Raw genomic sequence first — 26,191 nt, 5'->3', positions numbered from 1 at the left:
ACAAAGATGGCAGTAACACCAATGCATGAGCTCCACAAAGTGATGGAATGGAAGGGGCGCCTTAGCCCAGGCTCTCCACTATGGGAGGGCATAAGCATGAAAGAAGTGGCTAGCCTTGGGGGTTTTCGACAATTGGATCTGATAGGGCTTAGGACGCTGGCAGATGTATAAGATGCAAATGGGGTGGTGCCTTTTATTCACCTTCAGGCAGAATATGAGATGCCTTCTTCCCAGAGCTTCAGATATCTACAATTGCGCCATGCTCTGCAGACAAGGATTACATCAGGGGAGGAAGTTAGAGTATTGATTTTCAATGGACCAATACCTACAAAACTGAGCTCTCTTACTTATCAAACAGGGGTGGCTCCTTCGGAATGGCAAAGGACTGCCCGCCCCACTGCCATTTTAATACTGTTTTATTTTTCAGCTGCTGGCTCAGCCAGCAGGGAGGGGCGGGGCTGGTCCTTGGGAGGGGGTGGAGAGGGAGTGGAGTCAGTGCACTAAGTGCGCATGTCAGTTTGGCCTGCCGTCTTAGGCCAGCCAAACTGACATGCACACTTAGGTTTCTCAAGCCCGGCTCACAGCCAGGTTGGAGAAACTGCACAGACCCCAGTGCACTATCTGAGCGGCGGACCAAGGTGCTCATACCTTCCTGACACTTTTCTCATGCTTTATATAGCATGAGACCAGCACCAAGAGTGCTGGGTAGCCTGTGCTGGTGTCCTAAGGACTGCTGGTCACCAGCACCTATCTCGCCCCCGCCACTTCCTTTGAGATTTGTAGCTGCCCCCACTGCTATCAAACCTTTATAAGGAACACTCAGAAAGTCCTTGAGTCACTGAGAATTAGGTGGCGTAGGGACGTGGGAGACCTAGAGGATGAGGACTGGGGAGATGCGTTACAATTCCCAAGACAAGTAGGGATTAAGGTCAGTCACAAACTAATACAATTAAAGATCCTGAAAAGGGTCTACTATAGCAGAATTCATTTATATAGAATGGGGAATGTGACAGATGAATACTGTTTGAGGGGATGTGGATGCCAAGGGACCTTCCTACATACCCTTTGCCCACCACTGAGTGGGTTCTGGGAGGGAGTGGCCCACAGGTTGGAGGCTGCAACTGACATGAGCTTCACTGGTTGTATTGGGGATGTGGAGAGAATCGGATGCAACCTCCTACCAATGCATATTATCCTTCTCGCAAAAAAGAAAAATAGTGCGTAAATGAGGATTCTGAGTGACCCCAGACATAAAAGACTGGGAAAGGGAAATGTATATAAGCCACACATAGGAAAAGAACATTTATGAAGGGAGAGGGTGCCTGAAGAAATTTTAGATCTGGACAAATGAAGAATGAGGTATTTGTGAAGCTGGTGACCTTAGCGTGTGGGAAGGGTGGGGGGAGGAGAAGATGGGAAGTTGGGATAACATTTATGTGTTCTATGGTTGGAAAATCAATGAAATACTTTCTAAAAAGCATGTAGGAAAAGCAAAGCACCATCAAAAATCAACAGTGCACAGTTGACCAGAACCTAGGCAATATCTCAGGCTGACCGCGATGGAGTGGAGTTTGGGCATAGCAAGCATATAGTCATGGTTAATGTTTTTACCTTAGGACTTAGGGGGTCATTCTGACCTCGGCGGTAAAAGCCGCTTACCGCCGGTCAGAAGGCCGCCACAATACCGCCGCGGCCGCGGTCAGCCGCCACGGACATTCTGACCCACAACTGCAAAACCTCCGAAAATCCGCCCTCCACTGCAGCCCGCCATATCAACGGCCAGCGGTAAACTGGAGAAGACCAAACCTCCACCGCCACGCCAACAGAAATACGCCCATCCCATTATGACCCGCAAATCGACGCGGCGGTCATTCAACCGCGGTATTCCATTGGCGGTACACACCGCCGCGGTCAAAATACACACACCTTTACAAACCCCTACCACATTGGACAATTTGAAAGGCACACACCTGAAACACATACACACACCACTCCCACACATCCAATACCATATAAAACACACACCCACATCACCCACAAACCCCTACCAACAAAAACCAGAGACGAAGGAGAGAGAGAGACACATCAGAGAATAGAGAGCCAGACACACAGAGGCACACCGCAACATCACACACACCACATAGAAGCACAAAGCACCACACACCAACACACACATCATCACATACACCACCCCACACCTCATACACACCACCCCATGGCACCACAAAGGCACCCACGCTTTTCGGACCAAGAACTCCGGGTCATGGTGGAGGAGATCATAAGAGTTGAACCCCAGCTCTTCGGCTCACAGGTCCAGCACACCACCATAGCAAGGAAGGCGGAGCTCTGGCAGCGGATCGTGGACAGGGTCAACGCGGTGGGACAGCATCCCAGAAATCGAGAGGACATCCGCAAACGATGGAACGACCTACGGGGGAAGGTGCGCTCGATGGTCTCGCGACACAACATCGCAGTGCAGAAGACTGGCGGGGGACCCCCACCCACTCCACCCGAATTCACAACATGGGAGCAAGAGGTACTCAACATCCTGCATCCTGATGGCCTCGCTGGAGTACACGGAGGAATGGACTCTGGTAAGTACAAGGCCAACCACTTCACCCCCCCCCCCCCCCCCCCCCAGCATGCTAACCCCCACCCTCACCCCCAACCCCCCAGCACACATCCTCCCTGAGAATGTCTCCCCAGCACAACCCACCCAACACCAACCCCTGCATGCCACCCCCAAACTATGGACACCCATCACCTAAGCATGACCACTGCACATACTCATCACCCCCCCCCCCCACAAAACACCCTCACAACACCTCCCCCAAGGGAATGCCAGCACTGGGGGACAAGGGCACCCATAAAACGCAAGCTAATGTACACACAGAAACAATAACCATACCCTCTTACCCCATGCAGGACCCGAACGACAACACACCGGTCAGGAGGGACCAGAAATGTCCATCCCACCCCCGGAACAGGCCCCTAGTGATGACAGCAGCTCTGTCGACCTGGAACCTGACGACCAGCCCGGACCATCGGGGACCTCTGGGCAGTCGGTTCCCCTCACCCAGACACAGGCCACTGCAGACCCAACCCCCTCTGGGAACAACAGCACAGCTCCCACCCAGCGGGCCCATGCCTCTGTCTCTAGGACAGGTCAAGCAGCGGTGTGTCTACCACTACAGGGCCCCCAGGGTAACCCACCAACCCAACAACAACAGGGACCTGGGGGCAGTGGGAGTGGGCACACCGTCCAGGGGACAGAGGCCCAGGGAAACAGGGCAACTCGGAGGGCTGCTGTGCGACAGGGGGGGGAGGAGAGGCCCAGGGAACCCACTCTCCAAGAGGCCCTCACCACCATCATGGCAGCCTACCACCACTCACAAGAGACGATGGCGACGGTACTGGCCAGGTTCCAGGAGATCCAGGCACAGCAGGAGCAACGCTACATGGGGTTCAACGACCAACTCAGCAACATCTCAACCGCTATGGGGAGCATAGTCCAGGCCCTGAACTGTATAGAGGACACGTTTCGGGACCATGTGGCATCACACAGGGCCCCTGTCACTAGCCAGGAACAGGAACAGCCTACCACCTCCGCCGGCGCTAGTGGACAGGAGGCCCCACCACAACGACAGCCCACCAGAACCCCACCTCCTGCTGAACAACAACCGCCCCGCAAAAGGAGCCTGAGATCAAAAAAACCGACAGAGTAGGATGTCAAGTCCCCCGCCAGCATCACATACCCCCTGAAGTCCTCCCACTGTTCCACATTGCCACCCTGTCAAACCTTGAACTGCCCCTGCTCCATCCTGCCACAGGCATATGGACAATGCACCTGTGAGACTGAGAACTGGACTCCGCCATGGACATTACTCCACCCCCACCCATCACTGTTTCACTATCATGTACCAATATCTATGCACTAATAATAAATCACACATTGCACTGAAATCAATCAGGACTCAGCCTGTCTTATTTACAAATGTATGACACCTTACATATCAATTACGTATTATTAACATTGTGAATTACACATACCGAGGTAACTTAGCATTAGTCCATGGGCCAACCAAGCCGAGGTCACGCAGTGGCTCATACAGCACAGAAAAGGGAAGGGAAAATCAAACATCATGTTTATAGGTCTGGGGGGAAATCGACAAAGTTGAGATGCAGGAGGCTTTCAGGAAATGTAAAATGGCATGGGTGATTATTACCTGTGTGCTACTGGAAATACTGTTCTATTACTCTGTCCCTGTTGTCTGTGTCGTCCTCTGAGTCTTCCTCCTCTTCACTCTCCGCAGGCTCCACAGCTGCTTCAACACCACCATCTGCACCATCCTCCTGCAGGAAAGGAACCTGACGTCGCAATGCCAGATTGTGAAGCATACAGCAGGCCACGATGATGTGGCACACCTTCTTTGGTGAGTACATCAGGGATCCCCCAGTCATATGCAGGCACCTAAACCTGGCCTTCAGGAGGCCAAAGGTCCTTTCGATGATCCTCCTAGTTTGCCCATGGGCCTCATTGTACCGTTCCTCTGCCCTGGTCCGGGGATTCCTCACTGGGGTCAGTAGCCAAGGCAGGTTGGGGTAACCAGAGTCACCTATTAGCCACACACGTTGTCTCTGTAGCTGCTCCATCACATAGGGGATGCTGCTATTTCGCATCACATACGCGTCATGCACTGACCCTGGGAACTTGGCATTTACATGGGAGATGTACTGGTCAGCCAAGCAGACCACCTGGACATTCATCGAATGATAGCTTTTTCTGTTTCTGTACACCTGCTCATCGTCTTTTGGGGGTACCAAAGCCACATGGGTCCCATCAATGGCACCAATGATGTTGGGGATATGTCCAAGGGCATAGAAATCACCCTTCACTGTAGGCAAGTCACCCTCCTCTGGGAAAAGGATGTAGCTCCGCATGAGTTTCATCAGGGCAGACAACACTCTGCTCAAAATCTTTGAAAACATAGGCTGAGACATTCCAGATGACATGGCCACTGTGGTCTGGAATGACCCAGTTGCCAAAAAATGGAGGACTGACAAAACCTGCACCAGAGGGGGAATCCCTGTGGGTTGGCGGATGGGGGACATCAGGGCTGGCTCCAGCTGGGCACACAGTTCATGGATAGTGGCACGGTCAAGTCTGTATCGAAGTATTATATGGCGTTCTTCCATTGTCGACAGGTCCACCAGCGGTCGGTACACGTGAGGATTCCTCCTTCTCATCGCAAGTCCCAGCGGACGGTGCCTAGGAAGGACAACATGGAGCACAGAGTCAGGCAAACCACAGGTCCGTACAGACAGCTTGCACAGTTAAAGAATGGCAATGGGTTGAAAGGCGTGTATGTGTGGCAATGCAAGGCCTAGGCCTGTGTGTCGCAGTCAAAATTAAGCCATGTAGGCCCTTGAAATGGCGGCTGCCTGACCTGTGAAGTGGGACAATGGGATGTGAGGTCAATGCGCTGGCGGGGCACACCGTGGTGGTAGGCGGTCGAAGACCGCGGCGCAAAGCCGCATTGGTTAACATTGAAGCCTATGGATTTCAGGAGCCAATGACGATGTGCGCCGGCGGTCGCGGTACGGACCGCCGCGGTACGCACCGCCGCGGGCGTGACCGCCATTTTCTATCTGATTAATCACTCGAGACCTGATCATCCACAGGAGAGGACCTATACTGCAAGTGCTGCTGTGACCTCGGTCTGGAAGATACAATGGCTGCTGCGACTGGGGAAAGGGCCCCTGCCTTCACGTCTGAAGAGTTGGAGAAGCTCGTGGATGGGGTCCTCCCCCAGTATGCGCTACTCTACGGTCCTCCAGACCAACAAGTGAGTACACCGGGTGCACATGGAATGTGCTATGCCTGTGTGGATTGGGGTGGATGTAAGTTGGTGGGGTGGGGGGCGAATGAGGAGTGCAACGCCCGACAGATGAGAGCATGTGCCATATGGCAAAGTTGGTGGGGGGGGCCAATCACATCTAACATGCAGGTCATTGATGATTTCCTCCTTTCCACCCTGTACATGTCAAATAGGTCAGCGCCCATCAGAAGATCGAGATTTGGCGTGCCATCGCCAAGGAAGTCCGGAACTTGGGGGTCCACAACAGACGGGGCACTCACTGCCGCAAGAGGTGGGAGGACATCCGCCGCGGAACAAGGAACACCGCAGAAACACTGCTGGGGATGGCCTCCCAACCTAGGAGGGGTGCCAGTCGCACCATGACCCCCCTGATGTCCCGGATCCTGGCGGTGGCCTACCCTGAATTGGATGGGCGCTTTAAGACATCACAGCAGACACAAGGGGGTGAGTATCAGCACATTCTCCTATCTTTCTGCGCAGTGGAGGCGTCTGGGTGGGGGAGGAGGGCTGTGGGTGACATTAGGCCAGGGCGCTTTCTGTAGTGTAGTCCTCTCCCTTAGGCATGGCCCTGTGCCCCCGGCCCCCACCTCTGTAGGGTGACAAGTACAGCCATTGAAGGTCCAGCATCTCCCATGTGCGCGTTTGACGTCTCTTGGCCTGTTGTCCTAGTCAGTAGTACTGAGTAGTGTACCCCGAATGCGCGGCTTAGTGCATTAGGCTCCTGTGTCTGTCCTCTCCGCCAACGGTGTTGACATTGCATGCACTCAACCTGGTCTTCTTTTTTCTCCCCCCACCCTTTCTCTTCATCTTCTTGTGCATGTGTGCATTAGCATCATCAGGCGGAGGAGATTTGGCATCGGAGCACGAGGGAGCTGCAGGGCACAAGGCCCCGGTGGGCCCAGGAACAGACACCGAGGGCACCAGTGATCCGGAGGGCGAGGGGAGCACCACGACGGGGACCGCTGGTGAGAGCAGCGACAGCGACACGTCCTCGAATGGGAGCTTCCTAGCAGTGGCGGCAACATCCGTGCCCCCCGCCTCTACAGGTACAGCCGCCACCCAGCGCACCAGCCCCGCCCTCCCAGCAGCCCCTCAGTCTTCGCTCCGTGCCCGTTCGCCCAGGAAGGCGCGCGTCTCCTTCGCCCCAGGCACCGCAGCCCCTGCCCCTGTTGCCCCTGCTGCCCTCAGTGCGGAGCTCATTGACCTGGTAAGGACGCTCATTGTTGGGCAGACGACCCTTTTGAATGCCATCCAGGGTGTGCAAAGGGAGGTGCAACAGAGCAATGCGTACCTGGAGGGCATTCATTCGGGTCAGGCTGCCCATCAACAAGCGTTCACTGCTCTGGCCTCAGCACTGACGGCAGCCATTGTCCCTGTTTCCAGCCTCGCTCTTCTTACTGCCTCCAGCCTTTCTCTGTCTCCTGTTCCTCAGCCTATCCCATCCACACCATCAGACCAGCCTGCACACACCTCAACACCCAAGAGCAGCTCATCCAAACACAAGCACCACAGATCCCACAAACACTCACCCAGATGCAGACATTCCAACAGTCACAACCACCTCTGTGTCCCCCTCCTCCTCGTCTCCCTCCTCCCTCCCTGTGACGTCTACACTCACACCTGCATGCACCCCAACATCAGCCAGTGGTTCCATCACCACCTCACCCTCCAGTACAGTCCACACTCGTGCAGTCACCACCCCCACTGCCATTTACACGTCCCCTGTGTCCTCTCCCACTGTGTCTGTCACCCCCTCTTCCAAGACACACAAACGCAGGCAGCCACCCACCCAACAGCCATCCACCTCACGACAGCCTACAGCACCAGCACCTTCACCCAATGACAGCACACCTGACTCTCCTACAACCACCTCCTCTTCCTCCACTTCCATCTCCACTTCTCCTACCCTTTACCTTGGCCCTAAAAAACTTTTCATGGCTAATCTTGACCTCTTTCCCTCCGATGAGCTCCCCCCTCCATCTTCAAAGAGTCCCAAGAGCACCGCAGCCACCACCAGCCCAGCTTCGGGTGTCACTGTTGTGCATGGGTTCTGGAGCCCACCCTTTGCCAGCAGTGACACATCGATCAGCAGCAAGGACACGTCCAGCCCCCCCCCCAGCCCCCCCCCTCCCGGCAAGAGGACCCGCAAAAACAAGGGCCGCCGTGCGAGGACCGACAGGGCTGCCCCCAAGGAGCAATGTGTGGCCACTTCACCACCCACACCATCTAGGGGAGGCAAGGGCCCGAGAGCCCCATCAAAGGAGCGGAAGGGCAGCAGGAGCACGGAGAAGGTGGACCCCACATGTCACATCCCAGCTGGGAAGGAGGACACTAAGGAGGCCAGGAGTCCGTCCCCGAAGGGTCCAGAAACGTCACGGTCCGAGGGCGACTGAGCAGAGAGTCCAGGCCAGGTCTGGCTCCCTTGACCTGCTGGATGAGCACCGCTGAACAGGGCCCGCGGTGCAGAAGAGCACCACTGAACAGGGCCCGCGGTGCAGAAGAGCACCGCTGAACAGGGCCCGCGGTGCAGAAGAGCACCGCTGAACAGGGCCCGCCGTGGAGAAGAGCACCGCTGAACAGGGCCCCGCCGTGAAGATAGGCACCGCTGAACAGGGCCCGCCGTGGAGAAGAGCACCGCTGAACAGAGCACCGCTGAACAGGGCCCGCCGTGGAGAAGAGCACTGCTGAACAGGGCCCCGCCGTGAAGATAGGCACCGCTGAACAGGGCCCCGCCGTGAAGATAGGCACCGCTGAACAGGGCCCGCCGTGGAGAAGAGCACCGCTGAACAGGGCCCGCGGTGCAGAAGAGCACCGCTGAACAGGGCCCGCGGTGCAGAAGAGCACCGCTGAACAGGGCCCGCCGTGGAGAAGAGCACCGCTGAACAGGGCCCCGCCGTGAAGATAGGCACCGCTGAACAGGGCCCGCGGTGCAGAAGAGCACCGCTGAACAGGGCCCGCCGTGGAGAAGAGCACCGCTGAACAGGGCCCTGCCGTGAAGATAGGCACCGCTGAACAGGGCCCCGCCGTGAAGATAGGCACCGCTGAACAGGGCCCGCCGTGGAGAAGAGCACCGCTGAACAGGGCCCCGCCGTGAGGATAGGCACCGCTGAAGAGGGCCCCGCCGTCTCAAGCACCGCTCCGCTGGGCCCCGCCGTCTCAAGCACCGCTCCGCTGGGCCCTTCATCTCAAGCACCGCTCCGCTGGGCCCTTCCTGTCAAGCACCGCTCCGCTGGGCCCTTCTTCTCAAGCACCGCTCCGCTGGGCCCCGCCGTCTCAAGCACCGCTCCGCTGGGCCCTTCATCTCAAGCACCGCTCCGCTGGGCCCTTCCTGTCAAGCACCGCTCCGCTGGGCCCTTCTTCTCAAGCACCGCTCCGCTGGGCCCCGCCGTCTCAGGCACCGCTCCGCTGGGCCCTTCTTCTCAAGCACCGCTCCGCTGGGCCCCGCCATCTCAAGCACCGCTCCGCTGGGCCCCGCCATCTCAAGCACCGCTCCGCTGGGCCCCGCCGTCTCAAGCACTGCTCCGCTGGGCCCTTCCTGTCAAGCACTGCTCCGCTGGGCCCTTCTTCTCAAGCACCGCTCCGCTGGGCCCTTCATCTCAAGCACCGCTCCGCTGGGCCCTTCCTGTCAAGCACCGCTCCGCTGGGCCCTTCTTCTCAAGCACCGCTCCGCTGGGCCCCGCCGTCTCAAGCACCGCTCCGCTGGGCCCTTCATCTCAAGCACCGCTCCGCTGGGCCCTTCCTGTCAAGCACCGCTCCGCTGGGCCCTTCTTCTCAAGCACCGCTCCGCTGGGCCCCGCCGTCTCAAGCACCGCTCCGCTGGGCCCCGCCGTCTCAAGCACCGCTCCGCTGGGCCCCGCCGTCTCAAGCACCGCTCCGCTGGGCCCTTCCTGTCAAGCACCGCTCCGCTGGGCCCTTCTTCTCAAGCACCGCTCCGCTGGGCCCCGCCGTCTCAAGTACCGCTCCGCTGGGCCCTTCATCTCAAGCACCGCTCCGCTGGGCCCTTCCTGTCAAGCACCGCTCCGCTGGGCCCTTCTTCTCAAGCACCGCTCCGCTGGGCCCCGCCGTCTCAAGCACCGCTCCACTGGGCCCCGCCGTCTCAAGCACCGCTCCGCTGGGCCCTTCATCTCAAGCACCGCTCCGCTGGGCCCTTCCTGTCAAGCACCGCTCCGCTGGGCCCTTCTTCTCAAGCACCGCTCCGCTGGGCCCCGCCGCCTCAAGCACCGCTCCGCTGGGCCCTTCATCTCAAGCACCGCTCCGCTGGGCCCTTCCTGTCAAGCACCGCTCCGCTGGGCCCTTCTTCTCAAGCACCGCTCCGCTGGGCCCCGCCGTCTCAAGCACCGCTCCGCTGGGCCCTTCCTGTCAAGCACCGCTCCGATGGGCCCTTCTTCTCAAGCACCGCTCCGCTGGGCCCCGCCGTCTCAAGCACCGCTCCGCTGGGCCCTTCATCTCAAGCACCGCTCCGCTGGGCCCTTCCTGTCAAGCACCACTCCGCTGGGCCCTTCTTCTCAAGCACCCCTCCGCTGGGCCCCGCCGTCTCAAGCACCGCTCCGCTGGGCCCTTCATCTCAAGCACCGCTCCGCTGGGCCCTTGCTGTCAAGCACCGCTCCGCTGGGCCCTTCTTCTCAAGCACCGCTCCGCTGGGCCCCGCCGTCTCAAGCACCGCTCCGCTGGGCCCTTCATCTCAAGCACCGCTCCGCTGGGCCCTTCCTGTCAAGCACCGCTCCGCTGGGCCCTTCCTGTCAAGCACCGCTCCGCTGGGCCCTTCTTCTCAAGCACCGCTCCGCTGGGCCCCGCCGTCTCAAGCACCGCTCCGCTGGGCCCCGCCGTCTCAAGCACCGCTCCGCTGGGCCCCGCCGTCTCAAGCACCGCTCCGCTGGGCCCTTCCTGTCAAGCACCGCTCCGCTGGGCCCTTCTTCTCAAGCACCGCTCCGCTGGGCCCCGCCGTCTCAAGCACCGCTCCGCTGGGCCCTTCATCTCAAGCACCGCTCCGCTGGGCCCTTCCTGTCAAGCACCGCTCCGCTGGGCCCTTCTTCTCAAGCACCGCTCCGCTGGGCCCCGCCGTCTCAAGCACCGCTCCACTGGGCCCCGCCGTCTCAAGCACCGCTCCGCTGGGCCCTTCATCTCAAGCACCGCTCCGCTGGGCCCTTCCTGTCAAGCACCGCTCCGCTGGGCCCTTCTTCTCAAGCACCGCTCCGCTGGGCCCCGCCGTCTCAAGCACCGCTCCGCTGGGCCCTTCATCTCAAGCACCGCTCCGCTGGGCCCTTCCTGTCAAGCACCGCTCCGCTGGGCCCTTCTTCTCAAGCACCGCTCCGCTGGGCCCCGCCGTCTCAAGCACCGCTCCGCTGGGCCCTTCATCTCAAGCACCGCTCCGCTGGGCCCTTCCTGTCAAGCACCGCTCCGCTGGGCCCTTCTTCTCAAGCACCGCTCCGCTGGGCCCCGCCGTCTCAGGCACCGCTCCGCTGGGCCCCGCCGTCTCAGGCACCGCTCCGCTGGGCCCTTCTTCTCAAGCACCGCTCCGCTGGGCCCCGCCGTCTCAAGCACCGCTCCGCTGGGCCCCGCCGTCTCAAGCACCGCTCCGCTGGGCCCCGCCGTCTCAAGCACCGCTCCGCTGGGCCCCGCCGTCTCAAGCACCGCTCCGCTGGGCCCCGCCGTCTCAATCACTGTTTATGGTTCACTGTGCCCACCATGCCTCCTCCTTGACCAGTGGAGACTGTCATCCACCTGATGGACTGTGGCTTTGCACTCCCCAGGATGGTACAGTGGGCAGCCCACCCACTGTAGAGACATTGAGAGACTGTGGCTTTGCACTCCCCAGGATGGTACAGTGGGCAGCCCACCCACTGTAGTGACATTGAGAGACTGTGGCTTTGCACTCCCCAGGATGGTACAGTGGGCAGCCCACCCACTGTAGAGACATTGAGAGACTGTGGCTTTGCACTCCCCAGGATGGTACAGTGGGCAGCCCACCCACTGTAGTGACATTGAGAGACTGTGGCTTTGCACTCCCCAGGATGGTACAGTGGGCAGCCCACCCACTGTAGTGACATTGAGAGACTGTGGCTTTGCACTCCCCAGGATGGTACAGTGGGCAGCCCACCCACTGTAGAGACATTGAGAGACTGTGGCTTTGCACTCCCCAGGATGGTACAGTGGGCAGCCCACCCACTGTAGTGACATTGAGAGACTGTGGCTTTGCACTCCCCAGGATGGTACAGTGGGCAGCCCACCCACTGTAGAGACTTTGAGAGACTGTGGCTTTGCACTCCCCAGGATGGTACAGTGGGCAGCCCACCCACTGTAGAGAAATTGAGAGACTGTGGCTTTGCACTCCCCAGGATGGTACAGTGGGCAGCCCACCCACTGTAGTGACATTGAGAGACTGTGGCTTTGCACTCCCCAGGATGGTACAGTGGGCAGCCCACCCACTGTAGAGACATTGAGAGACTGTGGCTTTGCACTCCCCAGGATGGTACAGTGGGCATGGTGGCTCCTCGTGGATCTGGCGTCGTGGACTCATGTGGCTGTGGTGCCCCCCCCTTCCCTTCCCCCTGAGGTGCCTGTAGTTTTTACATCTGATGCCCCTGCAGTGTTCTCTCCAAAGGACTCAGGTCTCCTGTGTGGGCTTTGCCCTTGTTTCTCAAAACTTTGGCCCACGGACATGATGAATTCGTAGGATGTGCAGGACTTGTTACTTCAGTTATACACTGATGTGTATGTCATTTGTTTTCTTGTGAATATTTTTCATGGTTGTACGATAATTTTCAGGAGCTTTTTGGTACATAAATATTTATTCCAAATTTGATTATGTCCTAGCATTTTTCAGGGGTGTTTGGGTGGTGTCACTGTGACTTGTTGCTCTGCATTGGTGTGTACATAGTTGGGGGGGGGGGGTCGCATATGTGTGTGCCCGTAACCTTTCGTCCTCCCCCCTCCCGTGTGTCGTAGGTGCAGTACTCACCGTTGTCGTCTGCGCCGGACTTCGTACTCGTGGTAGATGAGAAGGTAGACGAGAGCAGGTAGGATGTTTAATTCGGGTTCCATGCTGTCCTCCTTCCTCCTGGAGTGCGTAGTGGTGAGCGTTTTCCCGTTCGTAGTCTGTTTCCGCCGTGTTTTTATCGGCGGTGCTCCCGCCCCGGAAAAGGTGGCGGATTGGTGAGTTGTGATAGTGTGGGCGGTACATTGTCTGCCGCCTGGCTGTTGGCGGTGACCGCCGCGCTGTTTGTTTGTACCGCCGTGGCGGTCGGAGTGTTAAAGTGGCTGTCTGTGTTGGCGGTTCCCGCCAGGGTCAGAATTCCATATTTTTTACCGCCAGCCTGTTGGCGGGTTGGCCGCCGCTTTAACACCGACCGCCAGGGTTAGAATCACCCCCTTAGTATCTGAATGAGAAGTTAAAATCATTCACCCAAGAAGGAACAAGCCTGAGATCAGGGAGGGTCTATTTAAGTCAGTAATGTTGTCATTATCATGCTCCAAATGAAGTCTTTGGTTTTGGCACCTAAACCATGGCAGTCGCTTCATTGCTGAGAGAGGCTTGCAGCCTCGCCCCATTCTAATGTTTTATCTTTGTACTTAGTCACTTTTTAAGTTCTCAATATTCTCCGGCAAGGCATGGCTGGAAGCTGTAGACAGGGAAGGCTCCACTGAAACAGATACCTTTGCCTCGAGGTAGCGCTGAACCTGTTTTCAGTGCTGCAAAAACGTCCGAGATGGTTGACCCTGTTTTTCTTGCCCACCTTGGGTGTGACATCCCTAGGCAACCTCAACATCTTGTCCTAGTGCTGCAGAGGTGGAAAATTACTAAATTCCACTTTTCTCTAACTGCTGTAAAAGTTCTTTCTCATCTATCTTGCACCCCCTAGTTCCTCAGGGCAAGTGTCTAGACACAAGTTCTGTCTCCATCCAGGGCTCTTGCAGGATCCAGTCTTCTGTGGTCATTTGGGCCCACTTGGAGCCAAGACTGCCTCTCCTTTTTGTGTCCCTGAAGCAGCTAAACAAGTTGTCAGCCACCTAAATTGTGGAACACAGTTCCAGTCCAAGGGTGCCAGCAAGAGACAATAGTCTTCATATTTCTAGTGAGGCCTTCTTTTTGAGGTGTAGTCTTCCCAGGTCCAGTAGTGTTCTGGGTAGGTGGTGTTTAGTCCAATCTTATCCTGTGCACTAGCAAATGACTGGGGAGTTTTCCCTACCCTTGCCTGCCTACATTCTCACCCTATGCCAATTTTCTTTTTAGTTAACTGCAAAAATTCCAAGAAGCACTAACTTCAGGATGGCCGATCCCTCCTTCGCTCTTGAAGGACTGCAGTCAGGCTCCTAGACACTCCCACATTATATAAGCTTGCCTCCGCTCTGTCATAGTTAGAACAGGTTCTCCCTTCTGCTGGGGTTAGAACCAAAGACTGTAGGAGGTCTCTGGACATAAATAGAAGCAGATTCCGTTAGCCCCATTTGTGCTCAGCTAGTCAAAAGAGGAAGTGTTAAGGCTGTCATTTGTTCTGTTAGCTGTCCAGTACCATTTTCAGATGGACAATCCCAGCTAAGTGGCCAGTTGTTGAAACACTTCTGCCTTCATGGGTTCAGAGACTATGCTATTGTCCTATGGCAAGCAAAGTAATCATTCAACCAGGAATATATAATGGCCTATGGAGGTATGATGAGTTGGAAAACCACTTTTCACTTCTCTGGCTCAGATAGCCAGAAGTACACTTTTACATAGTTACTTTTCCTCCAAAGTTATCAAAAACCTGTTTTTACCACGAAATTAAATATTAAACATTAAGTGGAAAAAATTGATTGGCTTCTGCAGCATTGTCCCAAGAGACAGTGAAAAAAGCTCTTAAGCCTTCTGTCACTGAAAGGGCACCAATTTAAAATATGTAGATTAGCCTCTTTTTATATGTTTGTAAATGTTATCTACTGAGTTCTAACAGTGGTTTGCGTCACTCCCTGCATCCTACCAGACAATGCCTAACATCAAAGAGAAGGTGGAATTGGTTTGAGAGAAGGGAAAGAGAAAAAAAGAGAGCAGGTGAGAGAGAGAGACAGCAGGCCCAGGTCTTCTTTAGCATGGCTCTTTCAGGTGTTACGTCTCAATTGCAGCATGGGTATACATGGAGACACTCTAGTAATAGAAAGACACCCTAATCAGGGAAAAGCACCAAACGCTCACAATAAGTGAATAATAAACAGGTATAGTCACTAGCTTCAGAAAGGAAATCTACAGTTAAGCTAAGTCATGCAGTAGCAAAGCTAGTAAGTCCAAGAATCAGGTAACAGATCAGGGCTCTTCTGAGCAGGGAAGGGAAAAGGAGAAAATCATGACAAAGCCAAAAATAAATCCAAAAAGCAAGGTCAACATATCAGGCACCTAACCACTTTATGCCCACTCTGCCACCATTGGAGGTAGCCTTGAATCTAGGTATCAAATTTGATGGCGCCCTGTCTTTTCGGCCTCAAGTTCTATAAGTGTCACAAGCTTTTCTCTGATTAAACCTCTGAAAAAGGTTTTTGAATTTCTCCCACTTGCAGCAAGAAAATAGTAGCTTTTGCGCTTATTTCATCAAGGCTGGACTACTATAATAACTTGTACTCAGGCATTGCCAAGCATTTACAGTACAAGCTTCAAGTGGTCCAAAATGCATTAGTAAGACTAGTTGTTAAGATTCCCCACAAAAGCTCAGTTTCTAAGGACTCCAGGGCACTAGCACTGTTTTTTTTTTAAATATCTGACTTTGGTATTCAGAGCTTTCCACTTAACAGGCCTGAAATACCTTTCCCATTGTTACTGGACTCAAGAACTCTTAGATCTTCTAACACCAATCTCTTACGAATTCCTAATTTTACACTTAAAACCAGAGCTGGAAAATCTTTTACCTCATTAGGCTATAAGGCCTGGAATAAGCTCCCTTGCTCTTTGAGATTTGTGGAAATTGAAGTTGTCTTTAAGAAACACCTGAAAACCTGGCTTTTTTCAGTACTTCATGAGTTGTGTAGCCAGTTGATTTAACCCTCCATGGCTATTGTCCTTTTTTCCTTTAAAGATCTCTAAATACGGGTTGTCCCTGAGAGGGAGTGGTTATTTGGCTGAGATAGTGCCAGGATGCTCTGCATGGAGTGACAGTGTGCTTTATAAGTAAGATTTAAAACAAATCATGGAAAAAAAAAATCAAAGGTGAGGGATTGGAAGTGGTGAACTAGTGGAAAGCCAATATGTTAGAAATTTGGTTTCTGGTTGGCAGATGTATGCACCCTGTCCGAGCAGGAACCACTATCCAAGTCAAGGTAAGTTCTGAACACATTCTAAGTTAACCTGTGCTCACCCTCTGGTAGCTTGGCATACAGCAGTGAGGCTTAACTTAAGAGACATAGGGGGTTATTACAACTTTGGAGGAGGTGTTAATCCGTCCCAAAAGTGACGGTAAAGTGACGGATATACCACCAGTCCGTATTACGAGTTCCATAGGATATAATGGACTCGTAATACGGCTGGTGGTATATCCATCACTTTACCGTCACTTTTGGGACAGATTAACACCTCCTCCAAAGTTGTAATAACCCCCATTGTGTTAAGTATTTGTGTAGCACTTCAAACAGTAAAATAATGAAAACACCTAGTTAGAAAACTAGAGCTTGATTTAATAAATAAGCAAGAAATGCCAATCAGTGATATCTTGTCATGCTGTACTGAAAACAAGGGAAAAGGTCAGGCCCACCGTGATGAAATACAGGTCAGCTACAGGGACCCAGTAAAGGCCCACTGAACAAAAGTACCTTAATCCTGGTTGTGTCAACGTTGATGATATGGGGACCAGACTGAAGCGATGCACCAGTGTTGATCCCCGCAGTGGAGGGGATGCATTGATCCTTTCCACAGAGTAGCAAGTATGCATTGAATTCTCCACACAACAGCAGTGATGCATTGGTTCTGAGATGCAGAAGTTCCGAATGCAATGCAATGAAGTCGATCTGCTTTGACTAGGCAATGCGTCAACTGCGATCAGTGCAATGGGGGCTGATGCACCAGCTCCGATCCACGCAACAGGGGTGATGCAAGAGGTCTAATCCGTGCAGCAGTAACAATACACTGATTTGACTTCAGCAGCACTTTATAGCCAATTCCACAGGCCCAGGATTGGATCGGCACCACTTAGCACCACTTGGCGGGGCAAGACTCACAGTTAGTAGAGTCCAGGTGCTGTAGCATGTGAGTTGGAAGTCCTTTGTGTCACTGAGACTTTAGATACAGGAGGCAAGCTAGCCAGCCCTTTAAGTCACTTTGGTTCTGGGTTGGAGAGATGCAGGTCCAGTCCTTCTCACTCCCAGGCAAGGAGGGCATCAGGTCAGCACAGCAAAGCAGGAGTCCAGCAGGGTTGCAGTCCACCACAGTGGCAATCCTTTCAGGCAGCACAGTAGTCCTTCTTCAGGCAGAGTATACTGAGTTGGTAGTGTCTGAGGTCCAGTACTTTTTGAGTTTTTGATGTCTGAGGTCCAGTACTTATACCCAGTTGTGCCTTTGTTGTGGGGAGACTTTGAAGAGAGACCTTTGGAGTGCACAGAGTCCCTACCCTTCCTTCCCACCCCGTCCCTGCCTGTCTACAGTCGCACTACAGGGGGTATGCAACCTTTTGTGTGGGGACAGGACATAGCATATTCAATTGTAGGTGTCAGCTCCTCCCTCCCATCTTGCCCACGATGGCCCATCAGGCTGTGGATGGCCCTCCAGTCACATTTAAGCTCCCTTTGTGTGTGGCTAGCTAGAGGTGGTGCACGAAGCCTGCTGTCACCCACACCAGAAGTGTATTCAGAGACGTGTAGAAGGCACCAAATGGTTAAAGTAAGAAAATGCCAACTTTCTAAAAATTTCATTTTTAGAATTACAATTTAAATTCTGACTTCGCCATGATTTGTGATTTTAAATTGTTGTTCCAGAGACACCTAATTTGAAGCTCCCATCTCTTCCCAATTGGAAATTCCACTTATAAAATGTAATAAGGGAATCCTAATGTTATCCTATGCGAGGGATAGGCCTTGCAGTAGGGAAAAACAAATTTAAGAGTTTTCTCTGTTAGGACTTGTAAAACTTAACCGGACATGCCCCACATTGCACGCTGCCCTTGGGCTGTCCAGGGCTTACCTTAGGGGTGAGCTTTATTTATTAAAAACGAAGGTTTGGGTCTGGCAAGAGGATTAAATTGACCTGTTGACATGGCAGTTTAAAACTGCATACACTGACTCTGCAATGGAAGGCCTGAGACGTGTTTGAAGGGCTACTGAAATGGGTGGCACAATCAGTGCCGCAGGCCCACTACTAGCATTTAATTTAAAGGCCCTGAGCACAGGTAGTGCACTTTATAGGGACTTATAAATAAATTAAACATGCCTATTGGGGATATGCCAATGTTAACATGTTTTAAGCAGAGAGCACATGCACTTTAGCACTGGTTGGCAGTCTTAATGTCAGAAAAGCAGGGGATCTAAAGGTAAAAAGTCAAAGGAAACCGCAGCAAGGATGCCATATCTAACACACTTCAATATGGAAAGTTGCCACACAACTTCTTAAAGGCTTCATGTTGTTTAACTAATGCTTCTGCCTGTCGTGATCCATAAGTCAAACCTTTGACCCATGCTGGAATGCTGCTCACTGTGCCCCAGCCGCCAAAGGCTGGTTTAAAACAGCCTTAAAAGAATACGCCTCACAGGTGTTCTCATAGCTATTCTCAAACACTGCATACCTTGCTGATTCCTGACACATTGCCTTGTGACAAGGCTCACTTTCTAGGTAACTGAACACATTAAGTAGTTTTTTGGTACATGGATATGGCAACATTTAAATGTCATGTTTTGCTGCACTTCTTTTTAAACTGCAGTACAACCAGAACACAATGGAGATCCTAAAAGTCATCTATGTCTGTCACATATGTTGGGTATGTACATACACTCTGCAGTCCATATGTGGTCCTTAACCTTCATGACACTGGTGCAATTTTTGCATTGTGAGAAAATGCATTTTCTGTGTTGTCACACCTATTTTCTGTTGATTTCTGTTTCTCTTTTATAGACTCTGCTGCTTTCCTGTGCCCAGTGCATGTCCTCTGATTCCTAAAGCATGAGGAAATTGGCTGATCCCTCATTGGCTTTCTTATGTTTCCTTTAAGGCATAGTATAAGGTGCAGAAAATATATAAATCGCATAGAAAGTTAAAATGTCACATGTGGACTGCAGTTCGAATTGTGACATCCTCTTAAGAAACAAGAGAAAAAAAGTTTCAGGCCTGCTATTGTAGCCTTACAGCTACACTTTAAACCTGTAGCCATGTTCGTAAACACATTGTCATAATCTTAACATTATTTCTTTTAATTCAACCACCCAAATTCCTTATAACAGTGTGAGCCCAATTGTCCAAAGTGTGCTGGAACTTTGAATTGTTTAACTACAAAAAGCTCATATTTTGCTATGGCATTTTATTAAAATTGCTCAAATCAACCTTTTTCACTAAAGATGCAGAATTCTCCTTGGAGCTCCTAGCAGTAGAATCTCTCCATATTGTATTGTAGCATTTATATAGCACTTCATCCCCCCGAAAAGGCCGTGAAGTGCACCAAGTTGCATTGGTTCCTGGACATTATTTTGAATTGCATAGTTGAAAAAGATTTTGGTAATAGTTTGTCTTGTTTGTTATTTAGTGGGTGAGTAAAGTAAGGTTTGTAAACCTGCTGTAAACATAAAAATGTTGGAATAAATGGGGATGTCAATCATATGCTAACTCGTCATTAGGAGTATTGGTAAGCAGTTGAATCAAAGCCAGCCAAGAGCAACAATAGACCAGTCACTAGAAGCACTGTTAAGCCACCAGTAAAAAATATGGAATCAACCCAAAAGCAACAGAAGAGGATTCCTTGAATGTACTTTTAAGCAATCAGTGAGTAACTTGCTTTGTGACTCCATATGCCAGCCGATGGCAACGGAAGTGCTTCTACTGTGGATGATTGGTAGTTTTCACTCGGGTTAACCAGTGGAAACCACAGCAGACCAAGAATTGTGGTTTGTGGCACAAACAAAGTGAAGATCTTCTCCTTTCTCCAGTCCCAAATATGGAGACCTCGATGACCTAATTGATAGCAGTGATGCTTACAAGAGCCATAAACATCTCTAGTGAGGACAGTGGTGGGCAAACATCAAAGAAACAGATCTCAAACCAATACAAAATCTGCCAAGACTTGTGCAAAGAGCAAGGAGCAGAGCCAGAGCTGGGTGTGAGATGACCAGATTTAGGTGGTGGTGGTTGGGGCATTTGGGCAAAGAAAGCTACTGGAAGCATTCCAATCCTAGACAGCCATGAGGATTTTGCTTTGGTGCTCGTGGAGTCCCGGTACCCTAAGACATCTGGGGTATTTAGGTAGAAGCTATTTTAACTGCTTTCCACAGAGTCTACAATGTTTCTGAAGAAACATATGAAGATATGTGTAACTGGAGAATTATTTTACATCATGAAGATATGTGTGAGAGGAAAATTCTTCTACATCACATCTGGATACACATTGCTGTCGTTTAGGGACACCTTTATCCTACTGAACTGCAGTAGCCTAGTGCCAACAATGGCTGATGCCAGCTTGGTACCTCTCTCCATTTCTTGACCAGCGCCTCTAGCACAAGACTTCAAAGAGCTTTGCAGAAGAAACTCTAGCAAAGATCTACAGGGTGGGCTCGTAAAATCTTCATACCGTCTTGATTTAAGGGATTTTAAGCCCCTAAGAAAATGCCAGCCACGTGTGCTGGTTCATTGAAGTAGATTGACTCTTCCCAGTAAATCAAAGGTGTAATTGTTCCTGACAACCTAACGAGAGAAAATGCCATTCTTGTCCTCAGAGTCTGCTTACTTTTAACAAGGAATTTCATAAAAGATAGTTCCTGCTTGCAAGGCAACTTTTTCAAGTCCAAATTTGGTTAGTGGCTGGTCCACACTTCTCTGCAAAATATGCACGGATTAGAGATCTCCTTAAAATAGCCAAAGACGTTCTCTGATGGGGAAGACTTACCAAATGAATTTAGGCAGGCCTGCACAAACTGATGCTATTCCTTATCTCTTTTCCTCATACAGGTACACAATATAATCCCCACCTACAAGTAACTTGGCTCCAGTGATACAGTAGAATTGTTTAGGATTCTTTATTTAATTCCTTTGCGGAAGACTACTATGGGCATGATCTACGTCCTTCTAAAATAAATAGTTTTTGTAACCTAATATGTGTTTTTATATTTATTTGTATTGTTATTTAGTTCTTGTGTCTTTTCTATTTGTTAAGTGTTTACCTAGAGGGGTTTTAGTACTAGGAAGAATAAGAATTTCTCTGTTATTTATAGTTAGAACATCACTACTTTGCATGCATGCATCTAGGAGACTATGCAAATATCTATGGTTTGAGTGACTTTACTAGTTGTCCCCCTCTCAAGTCAGGTACAGGTACCAGAAAGGTATTTCATAAAGGGCCATTACTGCAGGCTGTTACTAGATGCTTCAACATATAATTTTGCATATTCACATTTCCTTCTCTAAAGACTTGTAGTTAATTTCTATAGGCTACATAAATTTGCCAGTGTTGGCTTAAGATGTTGGTAGTCATTTTTGCATCTTTCAGTGAAAGTCTTGTATGTTACGGAACACTGTGAAGACACCTGAATGTGCACAGGTATTACCAGTCACTGGTAAATATAAAGTACATTCAGCATGTGAGCCTTGAAAAAACACGTTTCGAGACCCGGCCTAAAAAGCACCACGTTGTGATTTCATGTTTAATTGAATTTAATGTTTAATTTGCAGAACAAAAATATAATCATGATTAACAACTTACATCTAATTCTGACCAATATTGGTCTCTGGTCATCTTTTAATTTACAAGTGTTTTATTCAGTATGTTTGTGTCTGAGGGGTGTTTCAGCTTTCACCTTCGTGCAGAAAGGAATATCTAGATTACCCTGTGAACAGAGCAGATACTTACTGGCTGCAGAATCATAGTACCAAAACCTCGAGATCAAATAATGAGGTCACAGAAAGTAAGATAAATCAATCATCAATACAAAATGCAAAACTTACATCACCTGAGAATGTGAGTACAGTGCTAAAGGTTCTATTAGGCATTCTGAAAACAAAAATACCCCCCAAAAATTAATTGTCTAGGAATGATGAGATTTGCTCAGCCAAACAGAAGACTTAGAAGTAGGGTACAGGCTAATTATAATTCATGTTGAGTTTAGTGACAATGCAGAACAGAGCATGAAGGATATATGGATAATGTAAGTTTATGACTCCATGTGAGGCCTGAACGTTAGGGTGCTTGCCCAGAGGGTTCAGGAAAATAACAGAAGTTAATTGCACTGTCTCCGCATTACTAGTTAGGACCTGCACTCAAACAATACAAATAATATTGCAAAAAAGAATCAATTAACGAAAGTGACAAATGCATTCTGTAACACATTTACTCTTTCCTCTTTTTTTCAGATTTTCATTGGAAACGAGAACAGCCAAGGGCATGTCAAGAATCGATTTAATCCCCCTATAATTTCCAGGTTTATCCGAATAATTCCCAAAACATGGAACCAAAGCATTGCACTTAGATTTGAACTTATGGGCTGCGATGTCTTATAGGGCCTTCCATTCCTATATCAGACTTCTTGAAGACCTTAAAGGACATGTACCACAGCTTCACTTCTGTCATACATTCATGCCAGTCAACAATGCCCCAGTGCTACCATGAAAAATTAATGCAGGAGCTCTCGGCTACAGATTGCAGACTGCCATTCCATCTGTTTTACAAGTAAACATCATGAGGCTGATAATCGCTGAGGACTGTCTTTTCATCAGACAGCACAGAGCGTGCAGGGACCTATAGGCCGGCATCTTAGTGCAGTTGCAGAAAAATCGGACCTAGTTCAGATCCCCCATTCCAAGAATCTACAGTCAGTTACCAGCTACATCCGCGGTAGGGTGACCACCTGGCATAGAGGCGAACTCTGGACAGTGGGTATAAACATTCAGGACAAAGGGTCAAAATTCAGGACATAGGGTCAAAATTCTGCACAATGTTAGTTTTTCGGACACATGGGTGGAGGTCACATCTTCCAACTGATAGCTTTTTGGCTTTAGCAATGGTAGTTTTGTTTTGTCAAGGTTTTTGTAAAACCGTACTGCTTGGGGAAATGCTGCCCCCTCTGCAATATAGCAAAAATGACTAGTAGCAAAAATATTTGGGTCCCAAAAAGCACAAGTAGCTAGAATGGGCCTTAGCATGGAAGAGGCTACTTTGTGAATATATGTGCTCCTCATGAAATGGAAAATGCAGTCGCTCACAGTGAAGTTAGCCAACAGCTGAAGTGGACTACTCCACTGCTGCAAGCTGTAGACTGCGTAGAGGTATTATGTGAGTAACAACAGAACAATGGCTGAAAGACTGGTTAAGATATTTGTACCTACATATGTGAATATATCTAGCTATCTATCCACCTATTGTACGTGTCTCATTTTAGTAAAATTAAAAGGTCTTGGCTAACGCCAGGCCAAACTTTACTGACAGACAGCTATTCAACCAAAACACTGCTGAGAAAAAAATCCACAGGAGGCTAGAAAAGTCAGTGGAATTGGAGTAGCTCACTCTGGAGGAAGATGCTCACCAAGACATCACAGGTAACAATGTCTGTGAACACTTTTCGAACATTTACGGAGTAAGGAAAATTTTGCAACTTAGTCCAAATCACCACATTTAAAATGCAAAACAGACTGTAAAACAACATAACTAATTTTAAAAACATTAACAGAGCTCCAGGAGTTAAGCTCTATGAGTGGACCATGGGGTAGTCACTATGTAAATCCCATGCTGCACATGCAGCACCTCATGTGTATGTTACCGGTTGCTTCACAGATGCCCATTGTCGTGTGGGGAACACCCCAGAAGCATTCTTGCCTCCTTGACACTTTCTTACCCTGTATGCCACTCTGACAACACTATACAGGGCAGCTGCTTTCTTTTCATTATGATCCTGGAGGGGAATGTTTCCAGTAAGGTTTCACAACATATCACATACATTTCTATGTTCAAGATGGAAACCAGTCTGCCACCTCCAACACTCTTTCTTGGCATGGAATGTCCCAATCTTATATAGCGTAATTCCCTTTTCACTTTATCAATCTCGCCAGCAATCATATAATCGGAAGTTTACAGTCTAGATACATTGATTTGATGGACATGTATTAAAAGTGATAGAATTTCAAAGTGAACTTAGAATCATTCATGTACCCTTACCATGATACAAATGCCACCAGTGAACTCTTGAGTTGTTATGTGTACCCATATGTGGACTAGAGTCTTCTTGGTTGAGCAACATTCTAGTCTGTTAAATGAAAAGCAGGAGGTTTTTGTATAGTGCACGTCCTCAATTTACATATTGAAGTTGCATTTAAATAGTGCTTACTACCCCTAGCAAGTCATTGGAGTGCTTCACACCAGGCACCAAGATGCTCCGGAGTCCAAGGTTAGTGGTTAGTCCAGTATTTTTGGTTATTGTTGGCTACTGGGGTTCACCTTGTGTGCCCAAGAACATATTCCATGCAGTCAATCTAATTTCTTTGTGGTGGATTCAATATTTAGGAGTGAGTTGTGATCATTAGTGGGGCAGGGCAGTAGGTGCGCTCACACACATGGATGGTCAGATATGCAGATGAGCTAGAGCTAGGTATTATTAGGATGGACGGGTCTGACTTTCAGATGAAGGAGCAGAGGTTGTGATCTTGTAAACGGGTTTTGGGCAATTTACAGAAAAACAATAATAGAGATTAAGAAAAACATGCATGTGGCAGTAGGGTGTGCTCCAAGAGTGGAGGCATGCAGAGGATGGAAGGGAAAAGAGAGGTGACAATCAGAAGTTTTAATTAAAAGTCAGTTTTTTTTTGTGTTGGATTTTAGGTATATAGAAGATATTTTCGAGGCAGTGTGCAATTTGAGGTTACACGACTGTAGAAATGAACAGCATTATTTTTATATGAAGATTGTGCTATATTAGCTATTTGTGATAATCGCTAGAATCAGTTAAGTTTGTATGAACCTCACCACTCTTTTGCCCAAACGCCTGATTTATGAAATAGAAATATGCTTAACAATTTTAGTAAATTTGGAACAGTACGTCACAACAGGTGACAGTAATGCATGCCTGTAGTCATTCCTGCCAAATATAGGGTGTATTACAGTAGAGTTGTAACAAAATGCTAAAATTAAGTTAAAAAAAGCAATTTCGTTTACATCAGGGAAAGACGTGTAGCTCAGTGGTATATGCAGTCTTTGCAGAGATACAGGCCCTTTATCTATAAAAGGTGAAATCTGTTTGCCTTTCTGAATTGTTACTTCAAAACAGCAGTTTCTTAGGTGGGCACAGCCAAAAAACATATTGTCCTGAATAGCCAGGTTGAAAAATGTGAACGTACTCTCATATACTATAGAGGTGGGCGAGCCACTGAAAGCTCTTAAGCCAGTGAAAAGCTTGAGCCAGTCTCAGCTAGAGGTCCTCATGTAACTTCAAGCCAAAAACAAGCCGAGCTTGCATGTGGCTTCTGCCTGCTATTCACGCCCTACCCTTATGGGCAAAGAGTTAAAAGCAATACATTAGCATTTGTGATACAATAGGGAGACATATATGGATACCCATTTAGTGAATGGTTTTTACAAAGTGAAACTAGAAAAACAGGGATTAGTTTTAGCTTCCCCCCTTAGCCAAACTGTGTGATCTTCGGCAAATATTTTACTTTGCCAATCTTCCTTTTGCTTCATTATCACATATGAATACCTGAAAACACCTTCAAATACATAACTTCAGAATACGAGCTATACAAAATTGTACTGTGTTTGATCTAATAGACTATAATCAGTGCTTAATTTGAGCAGGTGGTTTCCGGTGCTCAGCACTGGCACTTAATTGCCAACACCAGGGCTTGTCTAATTTAAAAATGAGCACAATTGACTACTACTGACCGCCTAAGCCATTCTCATACCATAGGGGCCTGCAATAGTCCGAAAAGTCACACTTGTAGGAGTGTGATTGTTAATTGTTGTGTTAATATTGTAATTGGCAGCACATCCCGGACCAATGTGTGGTGCAGGCTACAGTGGCCTCTGATGAGAGCCCTCGTACCTATTTTGTTTTTTTTTAATACAAATTAAGCACTGACAATAATGTTGTGTCTGTAAGAATCTGGGCTGTATACAGAGTGCAGTTGAAAACTGGGTTGCCTCTTAGGTCACTAATGTCACTTTCTCCAGAGCGCCTGCGGGACA

At 50.1% G+C, this 26,191-nt stretch overlaps 1 protein-coding gene across 1 annotated transcript in view; it reads left to right on the top strand.

Annotated features, from left to right (window-relative positions):
* F5 (coagulation factor V) overlaps positions 1–23,372 on the top strand; it is a 728,300-nt gene extending 704,928 nt beyond the window's left edge. Inside the window, exon 25 of the mRNA XM_069204171.1 lies at positions 22,372–23,372. Within this exon, the coding sequence (XP_069060272.1) occupies positions 22,372–22,518 (147 nt within the window). The 3' untranslated portion in view covers positions 22,519–23,372. The remainder of the gene's footprint in view (positions 1–22,371) is intronic.
* The last annotated feature ends 2,819 nt before the right edge of the window (positions 23,373–26,191 follow it).

Source organism: Pleurodeles waltl, chromosome 8 (assembly GCF_031143425.1).
Source record: "Pleurodeles waltl isolate 20211129_DDA chromosome 8, aPleWal1.hap1.20221129, whole genome shotgun sequence".
Classification (NCBI taxonomy): Eukaryota; Metazoa; Chordata; class Amphibia; order Caudata; family Salamandridae; genus Pleurodeles; species Pleurodeles waltl.
The sequence above is the reverse complement of the archived record's forward strand: the minus strand, read 5'-3'. Positions and strand labels throughout refer to the sequence as shown.